The sequence below is a fragment of the Trachymyrmex cornetzi genome, unplaced genomic scaffold (assembly GCF_001594075.2).
Source record: "Trachymyrmex cornetzi isolate Tcor2-1 unplaced genomic scaffold, Tcor1.1 scaffold57, whole genome shotgun sequence".
NCBI classification, from domain to species: domain Eukaryota; kingdom Metazoa; phylum Arthropoda; class Insecta; order Hymenoptera; family Formicidae; genus Trachymyrmex; species Trachymyrmex cornetzi.
The window spans coordinates 1430398-1453310 of NW_017299882.1; the positions used below are offsets into that span (position 1 = coordinate 1430398).

At 34.1% G+C, this 22913-nt stretch overlaps 1 protein-coding gene across 5 annotated transcripts in view; it reads right to left on the bottom strand.

Moving 5' to 3' along the window:
* Positions 1-6182: 6182 nt before the first annotated feature.
* LOC108766132 (mucin-17) overlaps positions 6183-22913 on the bottom strand; it is a 37865-nt gene continuing 21134 nt past the window's right edge. For 2 of the 5 annotated variants that reach the window (XM_018515220.1, XM_018515223.1), the window contains exons 6-18: positions 20112-21617; positions 19709-19861; positions 12518-16228; positions 10909-11082; positions 10752-10832; positions 10208-10399; positions 9544-9979; positions 9118-9254; positions 8832-8906; positions 7854-8544; positions 7201-7415; positions 6850-7104; positions 6183-6494 (exon numbers count right to left, since the gene is read on the bottom strand). In XM_018515220.1, coding sequence (XP_018370722.1) covers positions 6435-6494; positions 6850-7104; positions 7201-7415; positions 7854-8544; positions 8832-8906; positions 9118-9254; positions 9544-9979; positions 10208-10399; positions 10752-10832; positions 10909-11082; positions 12518-16228; positions 19709-19861; positions 20112-21617 — 7686 coding nt within the window. In that variant the 3' untranslated portion in view covers positions 6183-6434. The remainder of the gene's footprint in view (positions 6495-6849; positions 7105-7200; positions 7416-7853; positions 8545-8831; positions 8907-9117; positions 9255-9543; positions 9980-10207; positions 10400-10751; positions 10833-10908; positions 11083-12517; positions 16229-19708; positions 19862-20111; positions 21618-22913) is intronic. The other 3 variants (XM_018515225.1, XM_018515224.1, XM_018515221.1) reach the window with 3 other exon arrangements.

Sequence of the window (22913 nt, forward strand, 5' to 3'; positions counted from 1 at the left end):
ATTTTTTCGTGTAACTGATTATTCGTATATATTGGAAGTGCTCACATATGTTAGAAATGCCTTGTGAATTTAGTATTCCAAAGTAGAAAATAGTAAAACTAATTTTAGCAGTTTGTTATAGTAAAAATTAACACTGTAGTGTACTCATGTAAAATTATTTAATTTGAAAATTATAAAATATTGCCCAGCACTCTTATGTAAACGGAAGTCTTTGCAGATTAAGGGTAATGAAGGATACAGTTGTGAGTATTGCAAGATTCAACATCGCTATATCATACATCAGATAAAAAAATAATTACGGATCATCTTATTCTGTTATTTTGCCCATTATTTTTTATTACAAATTGATTAGTATCTATAATAAATTGCTAATATTTATAATAAAATTAATAGATTTTTATATAGACATCGCGAAATTATGTTAAGACAATTCGTATTATAAGCGTAGCAATACTTACATAGTTATTTAGAATTTATACATAAAAAGATTAATCATTGAATAATTAATTGGAATTTTATTGCTTCTTTGTCTTGACAGTGTCTTGAATGCTTTATTACTGTGTTAATTTATATATTATCAATACTTCTGCTGTACATTTTTATTAAAATATGTATAAACAGAAAATTTATTAATATTCAATATTCGATGAATAGATACACAAAAAAGTCTTATGAAGATACTTCGCGCAATGTTTATTTTTTTTTTAAATCGTCAAACTCTAGTCTGTTTTATACATACACCTGTATATTCTTTCTACATTTATTTATTATGCTATTTATTGATGGTAATTTTTTTATAGTTTTTGTATTCTTTATTATATAACCATTGCCATTTTATATTCATGATTATTATGAAAAATATAATTACTTCATTCATAGTCATCTTATTTATTGATAATATCATTTTCATTTATTAATGCAATGTAATAATGTAATTCTAACTTCTAATTCCAATATTTCAACTGTATTCTTGAGACCCTTGCTTCTAAAAGGTTTAAGACAAAAAGTTTAATCTCTTATATATCGACCCTTAATACAGTCTTCCACTAAACATCACACTCTATAATATGTATGTTTGTTATTTATTTATTAACACACGAATTTATTTTTATTATAGCTGCGTAGAGGATATTCCTGTACATGTTGATCTCGAAGCTAAATGACGAATCCTTTGTACATGCTCTCTTTTAATCATTCCTTTGGAATATAGGATGATCTACTGAACTCTTCATGTTTTAATGTAGCTCAGATTACCTTTTGCACATGTATTAGTACATGTTGTATGTCAAACTAATATTGTCAGACATTGTGTACAGGAGCAGTAATATATCATGAGAATGAATAATTGATTAAGATTAACGATTTATTGCAAATAATAAGAGAAATAACTGAATATTCATAGTTCTAACATAGATATACATATGTAGCCTGTATCGTTCGATTTTATCTCCCACTTTGTTATGATTATTCCCTAATGTTGTTAGTTATACCGAGGAATGATTTATTGAGAAATTGCGAAGATCATTAACATAATTTTATCTATGTATGCTCTGTAGTATATCTAGAAATATTCTGTGCAGTACAAATAATGCAGTAATGATCCTTTTAGGATCATTTGAAAATATCGTTTTTGACAGTCTTAGATTGATTAGTATCTTGGATACTCCTAACTTGAATTGGAATATATATATATATATATATATATTTATTGTATTCAATGCTATAACTGTACACCTGAATGTTGCTGATAGATGCATGAAATGCACATCACAGTCAACTTTAGTTGTACCCATTTCTCTTTTTTATCTTTTATCTCATATGTATAAGGTACATTTATTTGTGTCAGATTAATACAAATTAATCGGCAACTCGATATTATTTGCGAACATCATTATTCGTAACTAAGTACGCATAAATTCAGATATTGTATATTTAAGAAAAGCGGCAGCTATTCCAGTGTTAAGATCAAAATATACATCGTAAATAATTCTAGAACCCTGTAACAAAGAAATAATTTATATAGTGAAATAAATTTAAGAATGCAAAGTAGATAATGAAATTATCTTATTGCATTCATTTGAAATTGGTTTTTTTTTAAATTTAATTTGAGATTTAACAGTCGGTACTAGAAATTTGAACTGATGATTTATCAAATTTTTTAGCAAATTTTTTATATACTTGGAGTTGGCGCATTTAATAATAGAAAAAGTGACAAAATTAATAAAAAGTGATATTTTTTGTCGGAAATACTTTCGACAAAATAGAAGAATTATTATGATCTCCCATTTCGTCGAAAGTATAGTATATAATTTACATATAATATAGTAATTTGTAATAATTAATTACCAAAACACTAGTTTATTGTAAGAATTGTGCATAAAATTTGTTTTCTGATGAATTCAGTATTTCATTTTATTCATAAGGATTAATATATTGCAACTTTTAACCAGCACTCATCTTTTACCGAATTATTTTCTGTGCTAGTGCACAATAAATACATACTACGCGTATATCTAATTGTATAATGTTAGTATTTTACGTTATTAGAAAATCATTTACTATAGGAGTAAAGAAAGAACGAGACAATAGAAAATGTGAAGACTGGAATTGATGAGATCACGGTGTGCAGTTGCAGCATTATAATACGTTTTATGTACATTATATTCATTACATTCATTCTATCTCATCTCCCTCTCTATGTACATACAATCAAACCCTCACTTGTCATTGTTATGATCACAGATTTCTATAAATCTTCTTTTTAGAAATCTATGATTACGGCGGTATAAGGATTTTAAATAATTAAAGAATTTTGAGGCAATAATATGCTAAATCGCAACGTAAAGACGTATCAGAGCTTAAGCTCTATAATTATTTGCTCTATCGTATATTGCAAATTAATTATATGTATTTTTTTTAAGAGAAACAGTATCCGAAGGAATAGATCTAATAAATCTTTTTCTGTGTTATTGTCTCTGTAAAATTCATTTTGTATGATTTAACATGTTATCGCCCCGGCTCGTTAACTTAACAAAGTTAAGAAATACGCATTGCATTGTGTCATACTTCTCTTAAATATTTTTAATTATATTACGTATCGATATTGATTATCTGTCATGTCATTGTGACGTTTATTTTTTATTAGTAATGATAGCAACTAGTATTACTGCAATTCGATAGAAGTTACTCTGTATCCGTCGCTCAAATGTAAATAAAGTAACATACGTTTAATATGGGGAAGTTGTTTAATGTGCAAGTATATCACAAAATTAAAGAACGTTCGATACATACATTTTTAATAAATACTTTTGCAATTACGCATCACATATACAATTAAATCGTGGGTTGATAAAGTAATATCTGTTTAATGTGAGAAGTTGTTTAATATGCAAATGTACATTATAATTACAAGGCATTCGATGCGTATTTTGAATAAATATTACAGCAACTGCGAGAAAGGCATCATCTATATATCAAGATACTTTATAACTGTAATACAATTGGCGCCGTAATGTTAACTAATATTAGGAAGATATAACTTATTACGTTTATTACTATATGAAATATATAGGAATAACCGATTATACATATGTACAGACTTACACTGGATGTGTAACTATATCATAACATATAAACGGACTGAATTATATATATGCGATTTAAATAAGAAAAAAAGATAATTATTGCTCATAAATATTATTTGATTTTCTTACGAACTTCCGGTATATAGTATAAGTAAATAAATTATGAGTCAAGTTATATCGCGATGTATGGCATTTTACTTACGCAGCCAATTAAACAAATTTTATAACAAACCATTTCGATAAATTGTATTGTTTATATATAGTAGATATGAGTAGATAATTATATATATATGTATATATATAGAAAATTATTTATTTTAATATCTTCACAACCATTTTTAGTATGCAGCATTTTATTACCCACCGCTGCGTTTTGTTGCTGGAAATTGCTTGCTTATCTTGTTCTAGAAGACAATAATTTACCTCTCTCCGCAGAAGTTCTATATTTTAAAATAATAATAAAATTAAAAAGGGAAAAACGTTGCGCGATAAACGGTGCGCAGTTTTATAATAAAAACCTTTAATAATTCAATAAATCAACGACATTAATAATTAAAGTTATAAAAATTAATAAGCCGCAAATCCGGTTTGTTAACTTTTATGACTTACTTTAATTGTCAATATCGTTAACTTATTATGTTATTAAAGAATTTTTTCATTATAGAACTGCATACCGTTTATCGCGCTTCCAATGTTCCTTTTAATTCAATTGTTATTTTGAATTATTGGAAATTTTTATTATTGTATTTGCCTTATGTCTATATTTTATTTATATATTTTTTGTCTGCATGCACATAATAGGTCCATGCATTCACAGCTCCATAAATCTACAGTTTTATATTTGCGGATTTCAATAAGCATAGAAAAAATTTTTCGCTTAATTTTTCAGAACAGCATCGAATTATAATTATCGTACAGTTTTAATATAATATACTAACATGTTAAATGATTGAATTAAGATTGTAGATTAATTTTGAGCCGAGCTCGTCACTCAAATATGTACATTAATGTAATGTAGTATTACAAGGAATGACAATTATTTCGTGCTAACGAGGCTTCTAATTAAAAGACTATAAAGTAATGTCATACATTATTTTGACGCATATGTCGAGTTTTCTTTCTATACATACCTATAAAAAAAGAACATTTTACAGCTCAATTGCTGTAAAACTATTGAGAATTGGAAATTAAAAATTTATTAAATAAAATCTCTAATACCTACTTACATTAAAAACATCTAAGTAATTACATTATTTTGAGTGGAGAGTCTATATTAAAAAATATTAAGTTTTGTCTATACCTTATCAATTACGAAACATACCGAACTATCAGAATGGGGACGACATCAAAATGACTTTCTCTTTCCGATCGAATAAACATGACATCTAAAAGTCATCTGAAGAATATCTCTAAATGAATATTTCTAAAAATTTTTCAATATTTATGATGTCATTTAAATCTTTCAGTTGCCTAAAAAAAAATTGCTCAAAATAAACCAGTTGGTTTTGCCCCATTCTTAATCTTTCTCTCTCAATCGCTCTGTAACATTATTCACATACATTAAAAAATACTATTACGTTGCACTCCCTCCCTACATTAAAAAATCGTAATTATGTTACGCTCCCTTTCTCTCTAAAAACAATTTAATTTAATAATGTACAATTTGCGTATGATATATTGATACGCGGATGCAAGGCGAGATGTCGAAGAAGTAAGAGCTCTCTTCTGAAATTGCAAAAGTATTGATCGAAACATATACAATTTTTCATTTAAAACTTTGCATACAAATGATGCGCACAGTTCAGTGTCTATTACAATTATTTAACTTCTCACAGGTAGACTTAAAAAATTTAAATTATCTGTCACGAAGTTAACTTGCTAAATACAATCTTTCGCAGAGTCATTCACATGCAAAGTATTAAGACGTTAACAATCCACTGAGCACATTCACCGTTTAACCGAAAGGACAGTAGAAAAATAAGAAGAAAACCATAGAGACAAGACACATCAATAGAGCACACAAGTAACGATATGAAAAGCGTCGCGCTAGTATATTATCTTAATTATAATGATCGTTACAAACATCTCCACAAGTACACCAGGAGGAAAGTCGATAGGCTTACTTTGGAAATGTTTGCAAAGTTTTAGGATTGTTTCGACGTTCGAAATCGTCGTTGCGAATTATCACTGAACATCTTGTCACAAGATTATCTCAAGAAATATCGAGAAAGAAAAATTTATTCAACGATATATCTTCGGCTTCCTGTTGGATCGAATTCTTTTGAATTAAAAATGAGTTTTTGTATCTAAATGTAAACTCTATAGAAAATGGAATGAATTAGTATATTTGATCAACTTTCTTTTTCGAATTTCAATGAGAATTGTATCGGTATTAAATTTAGTGATAATTAACAACAACGAATGAAATATTCATTTCTTAGATTAGGAATCGACAAGAAATGTTCGGTCAAGACATCGAGTACACCTTTGTACATTGTACGAGTCGATTTAAAATTATTTAAGTGCTATTTATATCGAGAATGTTTTATTCAATATTAATATTTTTTTATTTGTTTATTCCGAAAATGGTTTTTTTTTTCAGGAAAAAATTTTTTTAAATATGATTTTGAGACTTATTCATCTATATTATTCATAATAGTTCTCGTAATAATTGAGCAAGTTTCCTGTTGTTGTCTTGATTGAACTTTCCTAGCGTTTTGTCGACTTCCATGTTGCCATTATATGCACTTTCAACAGCAAGCACGATATTAATTAATAACTATCTCAATCCTGATATTTGTTCTCAGGTTGATTGAAAATTGATGTATATTATCCTTTTCCATTCTAATGTTATCCGGCTGCGCTTCTGGTACTATTTCTTAGTAAAGATTGTAACTGTTGAGCTGCACCCTAAAAGCCAAAATAAAAATGTTAATGACTAATACAATGAGATGATCTTTTCAAATAATTAATTCAGTACGTATAGAATAACAATTTTTTACAATAGTAACCTGAGAATATAGAAGATAAAGTGGTTAAAAAAATTTTTCATTTGCTTTCATAATTTATTTTTAATTATAATTTATTATCCAGATAATTGCTTTTAAATATTTTTTTTATAAAATAACTTTTGAATCTACACAAACTCTCTGCAAAACTTTATTTGTGTATTTATTTTCGTTATACACAGAACGAAATAGAATAAATTTTCATTAAATTTTTTTATTAGTTGAGAAAGTGAAATTTCATGAAAAAAAATGTTTACCGAAATGGCAGCGCCAAGAAATCTGCCTATGGCTCTAGTAGCGGTAACCAGCCCACTACCCGATCCACTTCCTCCGAAGAGAGGAGGCGGATACGTTGAACTTGGAGCCCATGTCGTAGTCTGTAGTATATTCTCTGTTGGTCTTGGTCTCACAGAAGGTCTCGATGTCACTACTTGTTTCGCTATGGTGGTCGATCTAGTGGTTGTTGGTCGAGTCGTGGTCGAAATCGCATCTGGCGTAAGCAGACCTTGACTCTGATCGAAAAGATATACATTACATGTATGTCTATCAATATTTTTCAATAAATTATATAAAGAATTTCAGAGAATCGTGAAAGAAATATTACTCACTGATAATTGTAATTGTTCCCTAAGTTTCGTTGCTGGTGTTGTGGGTTCTATTCCTTGTTGTTTTAAGAGTAGAGCCAGCAAAGCAGCAGGATTTACTTCGGTAGATGACGATGTTGTGGTAGAAATGCTAGCCTGATTATTTAAAATCGCTCTCAAAAAGGCTTCGTCATCCTCACTTAATCGTGTCGTCGCCGAAGTACTCGTTCTCGTTTCTGCCATAAGATATTATTTATTACGGATTAATAAAAACTAATAATCGGAAAATCTAAAGTCAAAATCGGCGATTTAGGAAAATATAGAAATTGTTCTTGGATTTTAAAATGGTCTTTGTATTCTTGAATTTACAATTTTAAAATTGCGATTAATCTATTTTCAAAATCTAACAATAAGAAATAATCATTACTAACTATATAAAAATTGATTATTATTCTTCATTTGAAATTTTGTCTTATTTTTACAGTCGGTAAAAATAATTATATAAATCAATTTAATAATTTCAAAAATATATAAGAAGACACATTTTTAGATAATTAACGCTTGATTAGTGAGATATCATTTTGTATTTTAATTTTTAATTAAATAAATGTAATTGTATAATTGTATAGTTTATTAAAATATTTCTTTAAAAAAGAACAAAGAAGGAAACGATTTACCCGTTTGTACTGCTTGCAGGAGCGCAGCCAAGAATTTCGCGTCGTCCTCGGGTGAATATGTGGACGTGGAGACGTCTCTCAATCTAGGATTATTTAAGAGCGTAGTTGAAATCGTACTTGGCGTTGATGCAGAAATGATATTGTCTGCGAGCGATGTGCTCGAAGCCACATGAATGTCCGAAATATCTACATTTCTTGGCGTCGTTGGCGATTTGATCGAGGTCATTACGTGATTCGTAAGTGTCGACTTGATGATCTGCGCTGGTGCTTGGGTGGAGCTGGCAGGTTTTTGAGTCACCTTAATCGTGGGTTTCCTTTTTGCAGCGCTCGCTGCAGTGGTCGCGTCGAAAAAGTTATTGCCAAACAACGCTCGCCATAAACCCGAACCAAATCCTACAGACGCTCGAGGGGTGGTAGTTTTGGGTCTGGCTGTCGTCTTAGGCTTGGCAGTGATAACGACTGGTGCTTTAGTCGGCGCGGTTGTTTCAGTGTACTTTTTCGTAGGTGATGTGTTGCTGGATACACTTGGCGCAAGTGGTAATAAATCGATTATTATTGGTTCGGAAGACAATCCGAATGAAGTGCTCTTTGATGGATTCTTAATTACATTCACATTCGCATTCGAATTCGCGGTTTGAATCGCTTTTGGCGATCTCGTTGGCCCAGGATTAGCCAATGCAAGCGATAAAATCTACAAAAAAATATATAAGTATTAGATGAAAGAATTTATTATAAAAATTAAAGAATTCTATTTTTGGTCAAAACGGATTTTGGTACTTAATAATAAATGTAAATTTTGTAATATATATATTTTTCAGTAAAGTGCGCTCTGATTCGAACTTGATAGTCAAAATTTAATATTTTGTTCATTTTATGTATTAATTTGGAAGATAATAACTGTGCTCATGAAAAAAATATTATTATTTTCTCTTTTTCATACTTATATTTATTATAAATGTTAATGTTCATTTTGCTCACCCTGTTTGCTAATAATTGCTCTACATCACTTAACGTTTTCGGCGTAGTGGATTTAACATTGTTGTTATTTTGTAACTATAAAAAGTATAAAGAATTATTTGTTATATTAATTTATATAGTTCATTACATTACACAAGTATTTTACAATATTTCTCGATATTTAAAGGCAGAAATCAGGCAACAAGCTAACATCATTTATTGCTATTTTAACGTCAAAATGACGACAAAACGTCTGTTTGCTATTTGAGAACATTTCTAATATAAATTGAAAACAAATGAAATTTACCAATGAATTCAGGAAAGCCAAATCCCCGTACGTGCTACCAAAGGGATTCTCCACCGTATTCGCTTGTAATCTGCTTAACATGTTATTCATAGATATTGTCGATGCGGTAGTTGACGGTGGAACTGATCCTATACTTGCTGTTTACGATAATTGTATACGATATAGTAAGTATATGAAAGAAGTTTATGAAAGAAGCGGCTTTTTTACCAGCCAGCTCTGGTAAAAAAATTTCGCCGAGATTATTCCACGTTTTGAAACATTCAAGCGAAATTGCTGAAAATTTCTTGAAATTTCTTTGAAATCTTGCTGAAAATGAATTTGTCAGCTAAACATCGCTGAAATTAAATTAAAATTTTTCTGAAAATTTTCAAAACGTGGAATAATTTTAGCGAAATTTTTTCAGTAGGAGGAAAATAATAAATGTACCTGGCGTTGTCGTTTGACTTGTGGTCGTTGCAGGAGTCGTTGTTGAAGTAGTAGTTGTGGTAGTTGTGGTGGTGGTGGTGGTAGTAGTAGTAGCGGCAGTAGTCGTTGTTGCGGTTGTTGTTGGTGCCGGCGTTGTAGTAGTACTAGTAGTAGTAGGAGTGGTAGTGCTGGTAGTAGTAGTAGTAGGAGTGGTGGTACTGACAGTAGTAGTAGTAGGTGTAGTAGTACTAGTAGTAGTAGGAGTGGTAGTACTGGTAGTAGTAGTAGGAGTGGTGGTACTGACAGTAGTAGTAGGTGTAGTAGGTGTAGTAGTACTAGCAGTAGTTGTAGTGATTGGGAATGGAGATGTTACTGCAGTGCTCACGATTGGTGTGAAAACTTCCACCATGGAATTTACACGTGACACAATCGGTGCATTGTTTACGGTTGGCTCGTCCTAAAGAGAATATATTTATAAATAAAAAATATAATGAAAAAAACAGAAAGTATAACAAATATTTAAATATTATTTATTATCCAGTATTTTTAAAAATAAATGTAACAATTTTGAGAAATCTATTATTTAATAGAAACTTCTAATATATATATTTAATCATATTTTAACAATATTTAAATAATATTATTTAATTTTTTTAAATATTTGTTATTTTTATGTAATACGCACTAGTTGATTTGATGCCACAGATGCTGTTTGCATAGGTGAGTTGGTAGTGATACCAAATATCTGATCAAGAGGGTCTCTCCAAGGAAAACCAGGAGGTGCTGTTATTATATTACCACCCGATTGATTGTTCAGTAAATTTTCAAAAGACGGGTTCGACGCTGTAGATGATGCCGTGCCTTCGTTCACAGAAGTCTGACAACAAATTTTTTAGTAACTTTGTAATTCTATTTCTATTTTGTATTTCTATATTTCGACTATCTATTATTTATCTATTATTTAGCTATTACAGTAGCTATTATTTATACATTTTTGGCAATATTTATTAGTTTAGTAAGTCATTAAAAAATACGATACTCGTATCATAACATCTTATGTAGTAGACTATATTCAATGTATGAAATAAGATACTCATCTACAGTAAGCAATAAAGAGAAGCGTGAGTAATTTTTAATTTCCAAGTTGTTAACAAAATAGAAGTAAGAAAATTTATTAATAAAAAGAAATCCAACATTAAGAAATATCAAATTATCATTCGATTACTTACAGCCACTGAATTTATTCTTACATCAACGACTTTTGGATTGATATCAGGTGCACCATCAATCTGATAATTAATAAATTTATCCTGAAATATTTATGATTGCGCTTTCAAGTGTTTTCTCCTTTAGTAAGTAATTACATAATGTGATTTTGTGTACTACCTGTCCGATATATACAGCGCTGTTTTGACCAGACGTCACTCTTTTCCGAGAAGCTTCGTTTCTTTCACGATCCTGGATGATCCTTGGAGGGCCTTGTACTTGACTGCTACTTGGCCTCTGATTACCGAATGAGTTCGGCAACGTACCCATTTGAGAATTTAATAAAATATCGCTCTGAAATATTTACATGCCGCATTTAATAATGTTGCTACAGAAACCTTAATATATAGTGAATAGAAATAGAGCTCATAAACTTGCAATATTTTTCAAATATTACGAAGGGAACAAGATTGGTGCGATCGTGTCATTTGCTATGAAATAAAAATATATAAAACTTTTATGCCTTTTAATACTTTTTAGTAGATATTTTCATAATACCTTCAATTCTTTTAGTTTTTAATATCATAAAATTTTATTTTATTTAAGTATCTAATTATATGAATTTATAATGAAGATTTAAAACGTATTTTGTAATTTTTAAGAACAAAGTATTGTTTTTTTAATAAATTTATCTGAGATTAGAGACCGTAATAAGTTCCGTAATGGTAAAAATGTATATTCATCTATACAGTTTATTTTAACGTAAAATATAAAAATATTTGAACACAGCTCTAATAAAAAAAATTCAGGAGAATAATAAAAATAATTTCTTTTTAACCGTGGTATAACACATGTCGTGCTCGTTAGATGACAAAATCTGTAAAATAATAAATTTTTATAAAATATTTTTTATGTATTATGAAATATATCAAATATTTAATACAAGTGAAACGTCAGGTTGTGTATGCTACATCTAACAAAAGGTACAGTGCGTAAAAAAATTTTCAAAGTGCAAATGGGCGAACAAGAGTGCTATAAATTGTCACAACTATTTACAAATTTACAACGATACTCTGTGTACAGCCGTTGTACAGCATTCGATATTTTTGACCTGGAAAAAAGTATTAAATTGCATTTCATTAAAATTACGAAAATGTAAAGCATGTATATTATGAGAAGAAAGTCTGTCAAAGAGAAGCTACGAAGACAAGTTATAAAGTTATGCCAAGAAACTGAATTGTTAATCTATATTACATAATAATTATCCAGCGAGTGACAGAAAGAGAGTGTGTTATGAAACTTTACTTTACGTTCAACAGGAATAAAAAGAATTAGAAATGCTGACCGTTACATGAATATCCGCATTTCGCTAAGCATGAGATTATCTGCTTTTTATTAATATTAATATAATTTTTCTTATTAATATTAATATAATTTTGTACTCAAATATAATTTTAAAAAATTTCAGGCTGTAACCGCGAACTGGATGAATATTTACATTCTATAAAATGTGTACTATAAAATAACGATAGCTTTTAAAAATTGAAGAAATTAAATTTGCAATTTTTCGAAAAGTATAAAAATTGTAAATAAAATTTAGGTAGTTATTCTAATAAAATTCTGATTTCTATTAATGTTAAACCACTTCAAGTTACTTTCGCGTGGTAACGATTTCTAAATGTCTAAAGAGCCAGGAAACGCGACTCGTTTCTCAATCGCGATTTGATTCTTGATCAAATTCATTGCACGTATAAAGTATGATTTTGATGAAGAGATGAGATAAAGATACCATTTTGTTTGTGCTTGGGACGCTAGCAGGGGGACCAAATGGTCCCGTGAAATTGGGGCCTCCAGGGGTAACGCCGATCGCATTACCAATAAGTCCAAAATCAAAGGATCCGGGGCTCTGGGCGCCTCTCGTCAGGTCATCCATGGGTCTACCGTTACTATAGTACACCGGGACTTGATACTGGTTGTTATAAACGCCTGCTTGGTTAGCCTGGTTATAATATGGCCCGGGTGCTGGTCGGTTAGTAGTAGTGGTAGTTCTAAGTGTGAACACAACCTCGACCGGGTTCCTGGGTGAATCCGGTATTATCGTTCCGTTGGGAAACTTCCGAACTAGTCTGCCGTCCGGAAAGATGCCGAATATCACGTACGGGCTGTCTACATTTCTGCCGTCGATCACATTGTCCTCCGGCCGCTTCCGCACAATGGTCTTGTTGGGATAAATACCATAAATCAAGTAGTCACGAACAGGAGCCTTGGAGGAGCTGGGTCTCGGAAGTGGAGTCATTTGGCTGCCGCCGAAACGTCCCAGATAGGGCCCTGGTTGGAAAGGTGTAGACGCCGGAAATGGTGATACTCGATTTAGCACAGTAGTCCGTGCGGTCGTCGACGTGGTTGTTGTGGTTGACGTATTATTTGTGCCATTTGTGGGTGGTGCGACACTTGTCGTCGTTGTTGTTGTAGTCGTCGTTTCCTCTCCGTCATTAATCCTCGATATCATGTTCAGATCCTCCGATTCAGTCGGCACAACCGTCGTGCCTCGCGTAGTCGAGGTGTCAGTCGTTGTCTCAGTGGAGACAAGATTATCGTTTATGTCGGCAGTCGTAGTCGTCATTTCGGACGTCGATTCGACAGTAGTAGTGAGCTCGGATCGCGACAACGCTTCCGTTGATGTCGTTCGGAAAGTTGTTGTCGATGTCGTCGTCGTCGTGGTCTCCGTTGTCGTGGTTGCTATGGTTGATTCAACTGATGAGGATGGGATGATTGATGCATTGGTAGAGGATATGGGGGATGTGGTGGAATCGGTTGTTGATGCGGTTGAAGATGTTGTGATGTTAGGAACGGTGGTGATGGTAGTGATGATGGTTTCGGTCGTTTGCTCGGGTTGGATGATTCTCGAACCAGCCGTCCCTTGGGCGGTTGTTGTTGACGTTGTATCCTGTAAACGGGCAATAAAATTTGGCATCTCGCTTACGAGATCGGTTAGCATTTGAGGGGCGTTTGTTGTTATGTCGTTGAGTTGATTAGTAGTAGTGTCGGTGAAGCCTACTAAGTTACGAACTGATTCCGTGATGGGAGGTTCTGTATCAAATGGCTGAGTATCGCTCGTATCGGATACCATTGGAAGTGTTGTAGTGATATCCGATGCATTTACTATGAGGGATTGGTCGTTTGTAACCTGTAGGTCAGATGCAGGCATTATCGTGGTGGGTACCGGTGTCTGATTAGTGGTATCTACGGCGTTCGTTTGTACAACGTTTATTTCCGTCATAGCTACACTAGTGGTTAATTCTGTTACCATGTCCGACGTCGTGGAATTGTTTACGTCAGACGTGGACAGCATTGCCTCTGTATTCGCGGTAACAGAGTTCGCTAAAGGATTATTGGTAGCGAATTCTAATAACCGATTCAACAACTGAGTCTCGTTATTTGAAACTGTCGTAATAGTTTGTTGTTCAGTATTGTTACTGGATGATTCAATCGGATTAGATAATTGTGAGTCAGGCGTATTAGTAGTTAGTTCAGAACTCATGCTGGCCGTAACCGTAGTGATGTTTGATATTCCGGTCTTCATCTGCGAAAGGGACATTGTGGTAACATCATCTACATCGGTGGGTCGCGCGTTAGATTCCACTAACAAAATATTCGATCCTAAAACAGGGCCGCGGGTAGAATTATCTCCTCTTTCATTTCCGGATAAATCAATGGGTGTTGTGACGTCTATACGTTCGGTAATGTTTTCTAAAGGTTTCGAAAGTTCGGAAGGTGCAGTGGTAGCTTCTGACGTGACATTCAACACGAACACGGTTCGATTTCTATCGTTTCCTACCGTGCCGTCAGTTTGACCCAACTGTCGCGTGTCGTTCATCGCTTCCGTGAAGAGAGTCTTCGCGATAGTCATTAGCTCAGCGAGTAACGTATCATTAGACGATCGGGAACCGTTCTCTGTAACGGACTCAACGAATCGCGAGGTCGGTGTCATCGTGGTGGTCGCAACTTCTCCATCTGTCGTTGGAACTCGCGCATCCTGAGCTGTCGTTGTCAATTCGGGATCTGACGCCGTGTTGCGCTCGTTGCCTACGATACTCGAAAATGTTTGTTCCGTTGCTGTATTCGAGTCCAGTGTATTCTGTGAGTTTATCCCTTGGTCGTTAGATTGACCCTGAAGCATAGTATTCACACCTACTGTGTTTCGATTGGTCTCTTCTGATCCGTCCGTCGTGATCGACACGAACTCTACATCGAACGACTCCGTCGTTTCGTCGTTACCCGGTCCATCTATTCGTATGGTAGTCGTCTCTTCCGGTTGCGCCGGGCTATCTGTATTTGTTGACGATGAATCCGGTATCGTATTGGACAGCTCGGGAGAGACGGTCGTCGTAGCGATAGGTCTTTGGATCGGTGTGTTAATTGTCGTAATCTCCTTTTGCGATAAAAGTGATAGAATATCTTGTGCGTAATCAACTAATCGTGTGCGGTATGTAGTTGAGAAAGCGGGTACCGCTGTCGCACGAATTTCGATTACGTCATTTGAAATCTCTTCGGTCGTGGTTGGCTCAGGAGTGCTCGTAATTTCTGTTGTTTGAGACGGATCCGTCGTGTCAGACTGCTGTATGGTATTTGTCTCTATATCCTCGGTTATGATGGTTGTTTCTGTTAGGCGAGGCGTCGTTTCCTCAGATTGTTGCACGGTATTTGTCTCAACACTCTCCGACGTGTCGTTCATTGCGAGTATAGTGGTCGCTTCCGGTGGCATCACGGTAAAGCTCTTGGTGATTGGGGGTGGTATTGTTGTATCCGATGTATCGTTCGCCATTTGCAGACTTTGAGAAGCTGGCATGGATACTCTTGCGTTCACTGTTTCAGTGATGGGTAGCGTTGCTACTTCCGTGGTTTTAGTGCTCAGTTCAGTGGATTGAACGTCGTTAGGAACTGATTCTGTGGAGGATTCTGCTGCCAAAGTTATATCGGCGATGCTTGTCGACGTGGCAGTTTCAGTAGTGGTGGATGGTGATATGTTCGTTATCGTGTTAACAGGGACGGTGGTCCCGGGCGTTTCCGAGGTGGGGACTGGAGTTGTTTCTCCTCCGTTTATGTCCGGATTTGCGGGGGTTTGTACCGTCGTGGTGGTTTCCGGACTACCATTGGTACTATTCTCGGCACCTAATATCGAAGCGAGCGAATTGTTTGCCGACTGTACGGCAGTGGTAGGGTCTACGGTAGTGATATCTGGGGAGGATGTTGTAGTAGTCGCGGTGATTGATGGAGCGATGGTGTCATTGTTGTTAGCAATGTCGTTACTGGCGCCGTTAGGTACAGTAGCGTTAGGGTCTACCTTCGTTACCACGCCAGTTAGTCTTTGCCGCTGAGACACGTCTTCCGCGCCCAAATTTTCATTTCTTATGCTAGCCGACTCTAACGCCTGATAAAAAGTGATGAATCTCGGCTCGCCGGGGCTGTTGATGGCAACGGGTGGTGCCGAACCGGAATTCTGCAATCAGAAATTCGGTGCGTGCGAGTGCTGTACACACTTTGGTGCAATTACGGTGACAAAGTAGTCGGGTACAAACGGAAGTCGGTTAACAGAAGGCTTTTTGTAACACGCGTAATCTACATGTCGAGGGCGGCGTTTCAACCCTTAAGCGCGTCTAGCTTTGGCGTGAGCTTAGTTCAAGCTTACAGAAATGCTAATTACAGCATGAATAACAATAGTAGTTTGCGCGTTTAAGAGTTAATACGTTTTAGTTGTTCTATTTACAGATATGCATTTACAGATGTGCACTCAAATGAATACAACGCAATTATTGTAATATATACAATATCTCACATTAGCGATTAGCGTGTTATTTGATGAAAATATTTTTATGGCCTAATATATAGCTAAATATTTTTATGATAAATACATACGCAACTATACAAATGTTATATGTGGCATCAATCGCAGGTCAATCGCAATTGATAGCCAATCTAAAGCGTCAATTTTAAAATTGATGCTTATTAGATTAACTATCGCAACAAGTTTGCGATCGATTTGCGATTAATGTAGGACCAGTTTGAGAAAACATGTGAGCATACACCATCTTTAGGTACACGTACGAACTAGTGCAAGAGGAAGGAGAATTGTCGCCGAATGTAAAGTCTTGATGTAACAACTGTGACTTGGAACTTGTTCTTAAGATTAAAGATATTAACAGCGGGGAGACTAGTTCCCTCTCTCGTCTCCGACACTTTTTTCTCTTCAGGATATTACCGGCTCTTACCTTGTGTCTACAGAGGCCTCCACTGACGTACTTTCGCTATTACATTATTACGGAAGTATTGCATTAACAATTTCTCGCACGATTGCCTGATGGAAGCCTCAAAAACAAATGTTCGTGGCACGTGCGAAGTGCTAGAGTTGTCCACGTTGTGAAAATTATCACGTGAAATTAATCCAATTCTGAATAATCGCTTCGATATTTTAAAATACTTTATAAGAAAAAAAGTTATGTAAAAATATATATTAAAATGGAATAATTCCGAAATAAATTAATAGAAAAGTGAAATATATTGATAGTAAAGGATGATTGATGGCGACATATTCTTCTTCCATTTATATATTTGTATCACTCTTATTTTATTATGTGTTACAAAGAGAGATAGAAAATATAGAATGCTCACTATACATACATCTCTATATGCACGAATATATACTTTCACTTCTCGCTGTCCAAGAGCGATATTTTTCTTAATGAGATGGAGCATGCAAAATGTCTTTATAGAATCAAGATAGATTGTATGTGCATTCGATGACTCTTGAATTTAGGATACAATAGCGAGATAAAATATTAAATTACGGATAGAGATGCAATATGACAGATGGATGATAAATGTTGAAACGAACAGTGAAACGAATATCTAGATTTATTATAAACACGTTGACAATTCTTTGATTATATGTATAATAAAGTACAAAAATTTATTTATATTACATTATAAAAAATCGACGTAATCGAAAACAACTGAAGAACCACAGAGGTGCATGTACTTTCAATTGTTGTCAAAGAGTCGAAAGACTGTGATATGTTTTTGATATTTTATTAAAAATAATAAAAAATATTTTGCATTTTTATAATTATCTATATATATATCTATATTTATCTAAATAATCCAATTATTATATAAATTTTTCTGATTATAAATGGTTCTTGCGGTTCTTGCAGTTATTATTGGAGTCTGTAAATTGTTTACCTTTTTGCATTGTATATATATGTAAACAAATTTATTTTTACATTAGTCGATGTAAGCTAAGGAGTGTTATAGAAAAAATATCACGTGTGTGTTTGATCAAAACGACTCAATACTACTTTTCTAATTTACTCATAATTCTCTGTTACGTTCGTAAATACATTAATATAAGTACGATAAGAATTAAACTAAAAATTAATATTTATTGTTTTCTTTTCTTTTTAAAAAAAATTTATACTTTTTTCGTAACAAATATATATATTTGCAGAGATTTTAACTCTACATGGCTAAGGACAAACAATTGCTAATCGCGTGCAATATGCTAAAAAATCAACATATTTATTATTAAAAAATATAAAATTGTATGGTACAATATTTGCACATATGCATATAGTGTATGATTCGTGAGTGCTATGAGATAACGTGACATGAATCGATGACCGTGTATTAATCTTCCTCGAAGTTAATAAGTCATCCTTCTAGTCTTTCGAGACGGATCCTTCTCCTAAGTGTTAGAACGTGATATTTAATGATCTTTATAAATCGACCTTAATCCCAGTAGATCGTTTATGCAATGATTATGTTTGTGCTAATGTGCTCTTTCGAAGCGAAAGAAATGTGCCCTTTTTAGTGCGTTGATATATTCACAAATGAACATAAACTAAATCAATTAAGGCTATTGTTAATACAATTTAAAAAATGCATCTGTAACTCGTACGACAGTTGTTATACTTCGGCTATTCGCTAAAAGAGATAAAAAAAAATAAAAAGAATGTGACGAATTGAAAGGATTTCTTATTATGATCAAAGGGAGGTCAAATTAACGCAGGTTGTTTGCATCGATATGAATAAGTACGAAATTGCTTGATGGGGTTGAGGTGATAGAAGTGGTCCACGATGGCGGTGCAACTGCTTCGGAATCCTCTGGTACCTTCGTAGGGAACACCTTTTAAGCACAGAAAATTACCTCACGTAATTTCTTCTGAAGGGAACCATTAATGCGTACGGCTTGCATAGTGCCTTACCTGGATCTTTCTTCCGCGATTTTTTTTGTATTACGATTATTAAGACTTATTTTTAGACTATATGTGAAAAGTATACTTCACATACAGTAGAGTAACGTAGCATCCCTAACAGCACAGACCTCCATGACACGTCCTGAGGACGTCCAAAGGATGTCCGTATGAACGAGGATGCCCTTTGAACATCCTAAGGACATTTCTAGGATGTAGCCCGGATAAAGTGTGTTATTAGGGATAGTATTATATATATAAAATATTAGAAGTTTGTCTTGAAATAATAACAAAGTCAGATATGTAATATTCAGTCATACATGTATAAAAAACATATAGTATACTACTGTAAATTCGCAGTATCGTCGTTATTGTTTTTAAAAGTAAAAGGATTTTTTTTTCTACAAATACATCACATGTACATATAACGCGAGATATTCACAAAAAAAACATGTGTAACACGAAATATTTATGATAAACATATATATTTACCATAAAATAACAAAAAATACTGTATCATGAAATAAGAATGTTGTCGACGCGAATCGGTGCTATTAAAACATAAAATTAAAGCTAACAAGTTTATGAATTATCGCTTTCTATTCGACTGAGTACACAACATGTAATTGAAAGGTGATTATACAATGTGCATTAGTTAAACAAAAAAAGGTTCGTCTCTCCTCAATGACGTTCCTTTATAAAATTTTTTCCAAAATCCTCAAAAGTCTTACCTCTATTAGTGTTGAAGCCGTAGTCGATGACGTTGTGATTGATGGTACCACAGCTTGACCAATGGACGGTTTTCTTACAAGCAATTCTGCTCCTTTGTATCTCGCACTGAATCTCGGCGGCGAACCGTTAGGTGTTATCCTGGGGGCTGAATTCTATATGTATAAGAAAAAATTATATATTGTAGTATATTTCTCCCTAAAGTATAAAAGTTACAACATATTTTTAAAATAAAAAAGAAATATTTCACTAGAAGTGAACACTTTTCTGCTTGAATATATAAAAATATAAGATATATTAAAATTATTGTTCCAATTATAGATACAAAATTAAGATCCACGTATTAATTTAATTTTATGTCGGACAGGAAATAAATGGTTTTTCGAAAATCATTTAATCACTCACCCCTGTATTCACATTAGAATAGGCTCCGGAGAAGATGGGGGTCTTGTCACCTAAGTTGTTCAAGAGCGGTGCCACGGTGCTGCGTAGCTGCTCCAGCAGCGTGGTGGTATTCGCAGTGAGATACGTGCTCCTAGTGGGGTTGAAGATGTTGGAGTTGCCGCTATTACCATTGCTGTTTCCGGCGATACCGAACGCTCGCGAGGTGGTATCGTTCGAGGTGTCAATCCTCACGCTGACTAACGGATCGGGTGAAGATCGTGGAAAGGGTAAAGATCGAGTGCTTGGTTCAACTTGAGCGTGATACTTAGTCGGCTTTGGGGTGATAGCTATACTGGCGGTCGTCTGCTCGACCGTCGTCGGCGGCTGAATCACCAGCTGGCTGGTTGGCACCTCGGAATGCCTCCTATAAGTCGATGTTCGCGGACGGAATTCTCGTCGCTTCGTCTGCGTAAGCGTCGCTTCCGTATTGGATGTCTTAGGAATGGAGTCGTATGGCGTGAAAACACCGGATTTCTTCCGGATGTACCTACTAGTAGGTCCGACGGTTCTCGATGTCACCATAGAAATCGTTACCTTGTCCGGTTGCTCCTCACTTGTATAACGGGATCGAACGCTGCCCTTACTCGAATCGTTTAGGGTTGTCGTCTTTTTTTTATCACCTAACAAGTCGTTCGCATTCGGAATATAAACGGGATATACTTTTTCTAATGTTGATAATGTGGACGACAAAGGTATATCATTTGCCGTGATAACGGTCGGTGGTAGTGTAACTTCTTGAGGGAATTCCGTGAGGACTTTAGATTCTGTTGATGCATCGGTGACAGCACCTGATATTGCAGTAATAGTTTCAATGAATGTTTTATCTGGCTTCAGCGGTTCGACAGTTGTAATGATGGTGTTTTCCTCTATAGCTTCCATCGTATTGATCAACGTTGACACTTCGTCCTGCGATGCCATGGTGCTCGTCGGAGATTGGACTTTTGTCGTATCAATAGTCGTGGCGGTCGTTCCTTCTACGGGAACGGCACCGCGATGTGAAACCGTAATAAAACGTGGTATAGCGTTAAGTTCTGTAACGTTCTTCGACGATGTTTTTTCGATAAACGAAGATGCTCTTTCAGAAGTCACTCGGATCTTCTTAGTTGTACCGGCGGGTGATCTAAGTGAAGATTTGATATTTCGATCTTTTGTTGATTTTCTGGTCTCTAAGATCTTCCATCTGCCTCTTACGGTTGATTTTTCTTTCGGCGCACTCGCAATTGTCGAACTTCCATGTGTGGCACGAGTACCAATGAGCTTGCTGGTCGCTTTTGTTGTTTTCTCTATGTTTCTGCTTTCGCTGACCGTCGAAACTTCTTTCGCATTTGATTTACCGGAATAAGCGGCCGTCGTTACATCGAAATTGTTCTCGTCAACATTCAGTTCGGGTTTGATTAATCTTCTGGCTAACTCCAGTTTCAGCTTGGATCTTTCGGAGAACAGACTCGTCAAGCTTGGTTTTGTGGCCTGAAAAGGTCGTTTAAAGAGCTCCATTTTAAGGACGATGAAAATCGCCAAGCGTTCGTAAGCAACCTGCCGAAAGCTCAGAAGTAAATTCTGTTAGTACGGCGACCTCGTACAAGGCGTTCGTCTTCCTCGACTCGAAGCAACGTTCTCAAGACTGTTTGCAAAATTCACTCGTGGAAACGTATTATTCTCTTTTTATATGATTACAAAAAAGCTAATATATAGATCATCTAAGGAGAGCTACATCCATCCTTTATTTTTTAAAGGAGGAATAGAAGTCTGATGAATTGAAGAAGGAAGACGATCCATGCAACCAGTTGACTAAAGAACCCGAGCCAAGATTTCGTTGGCGTGGACTGAAATTTTAATCGTTCTCGTCAAAATCTACAACCTAAATAAGAATACTTTACACCTTGCAAAGCAAGATAACATAATATGTGTAATGTAATGAGCAAGCGAAACCGTCTACGAAAGTATGCAATAAAAGAAAATATTTGAGGAAACACAAATATACGTTAAGTGCGTGAAGTTTAGCGAATTATTGAATACTATTGCTATCAACATATCATTTATTTGTAAAGCATACTTCTGCATAATATATAATTAAAATTATATAATTATATAATTTTTTGGAAAAAAATATAAGCCACCTTTCTACATTATATTTCTATTTGCAAGTCTATTTTATATATACAGTATTTACAAATATTTATATTAAATTAAATCAGATTTTTTAGCATGTATTCAAGAGAAAAAATTTAGTTTTATATAATATATAAGCTTAAAATGGTTCGTATTACAATAAATAACTGATATTTCAAACTGTTATTTGTAAGGGAGCAATTGTGCTCTTTCACTTATCTTTAATTGAATGTATCCTTCTAATAAGCAATTATACTGCAATTATGTATCATTTTTTAAACTATTTGCTTCCGTACTTCTAGCAAATAATAGATACACAGTTCATAGGGCACAACTATTAAATCGCCTTTCTATTTCTTTTTTTTCTATTACCAGTGTATCGGTCTCCTTCACTTTTTTTCATTCAACAGCAAAGCAAAATATTCTTATAAAAAGCTGAGTATAAGACAAAGGAGATTAAAAAGATATTATATATTGTGACATATTTACAATTTTATTTACGTTGCTGAAGCATTACGACGTTGCTTTAAATACTTTTTCATTTCGCAAAAGACAACTGAAGATAACTAGCACTCTATTTAGCACCCTATTTAGTACTCCAATTAACAAACCTAATAATAAACTTTCACGGCATATCGAGAAGCATCAAATTAA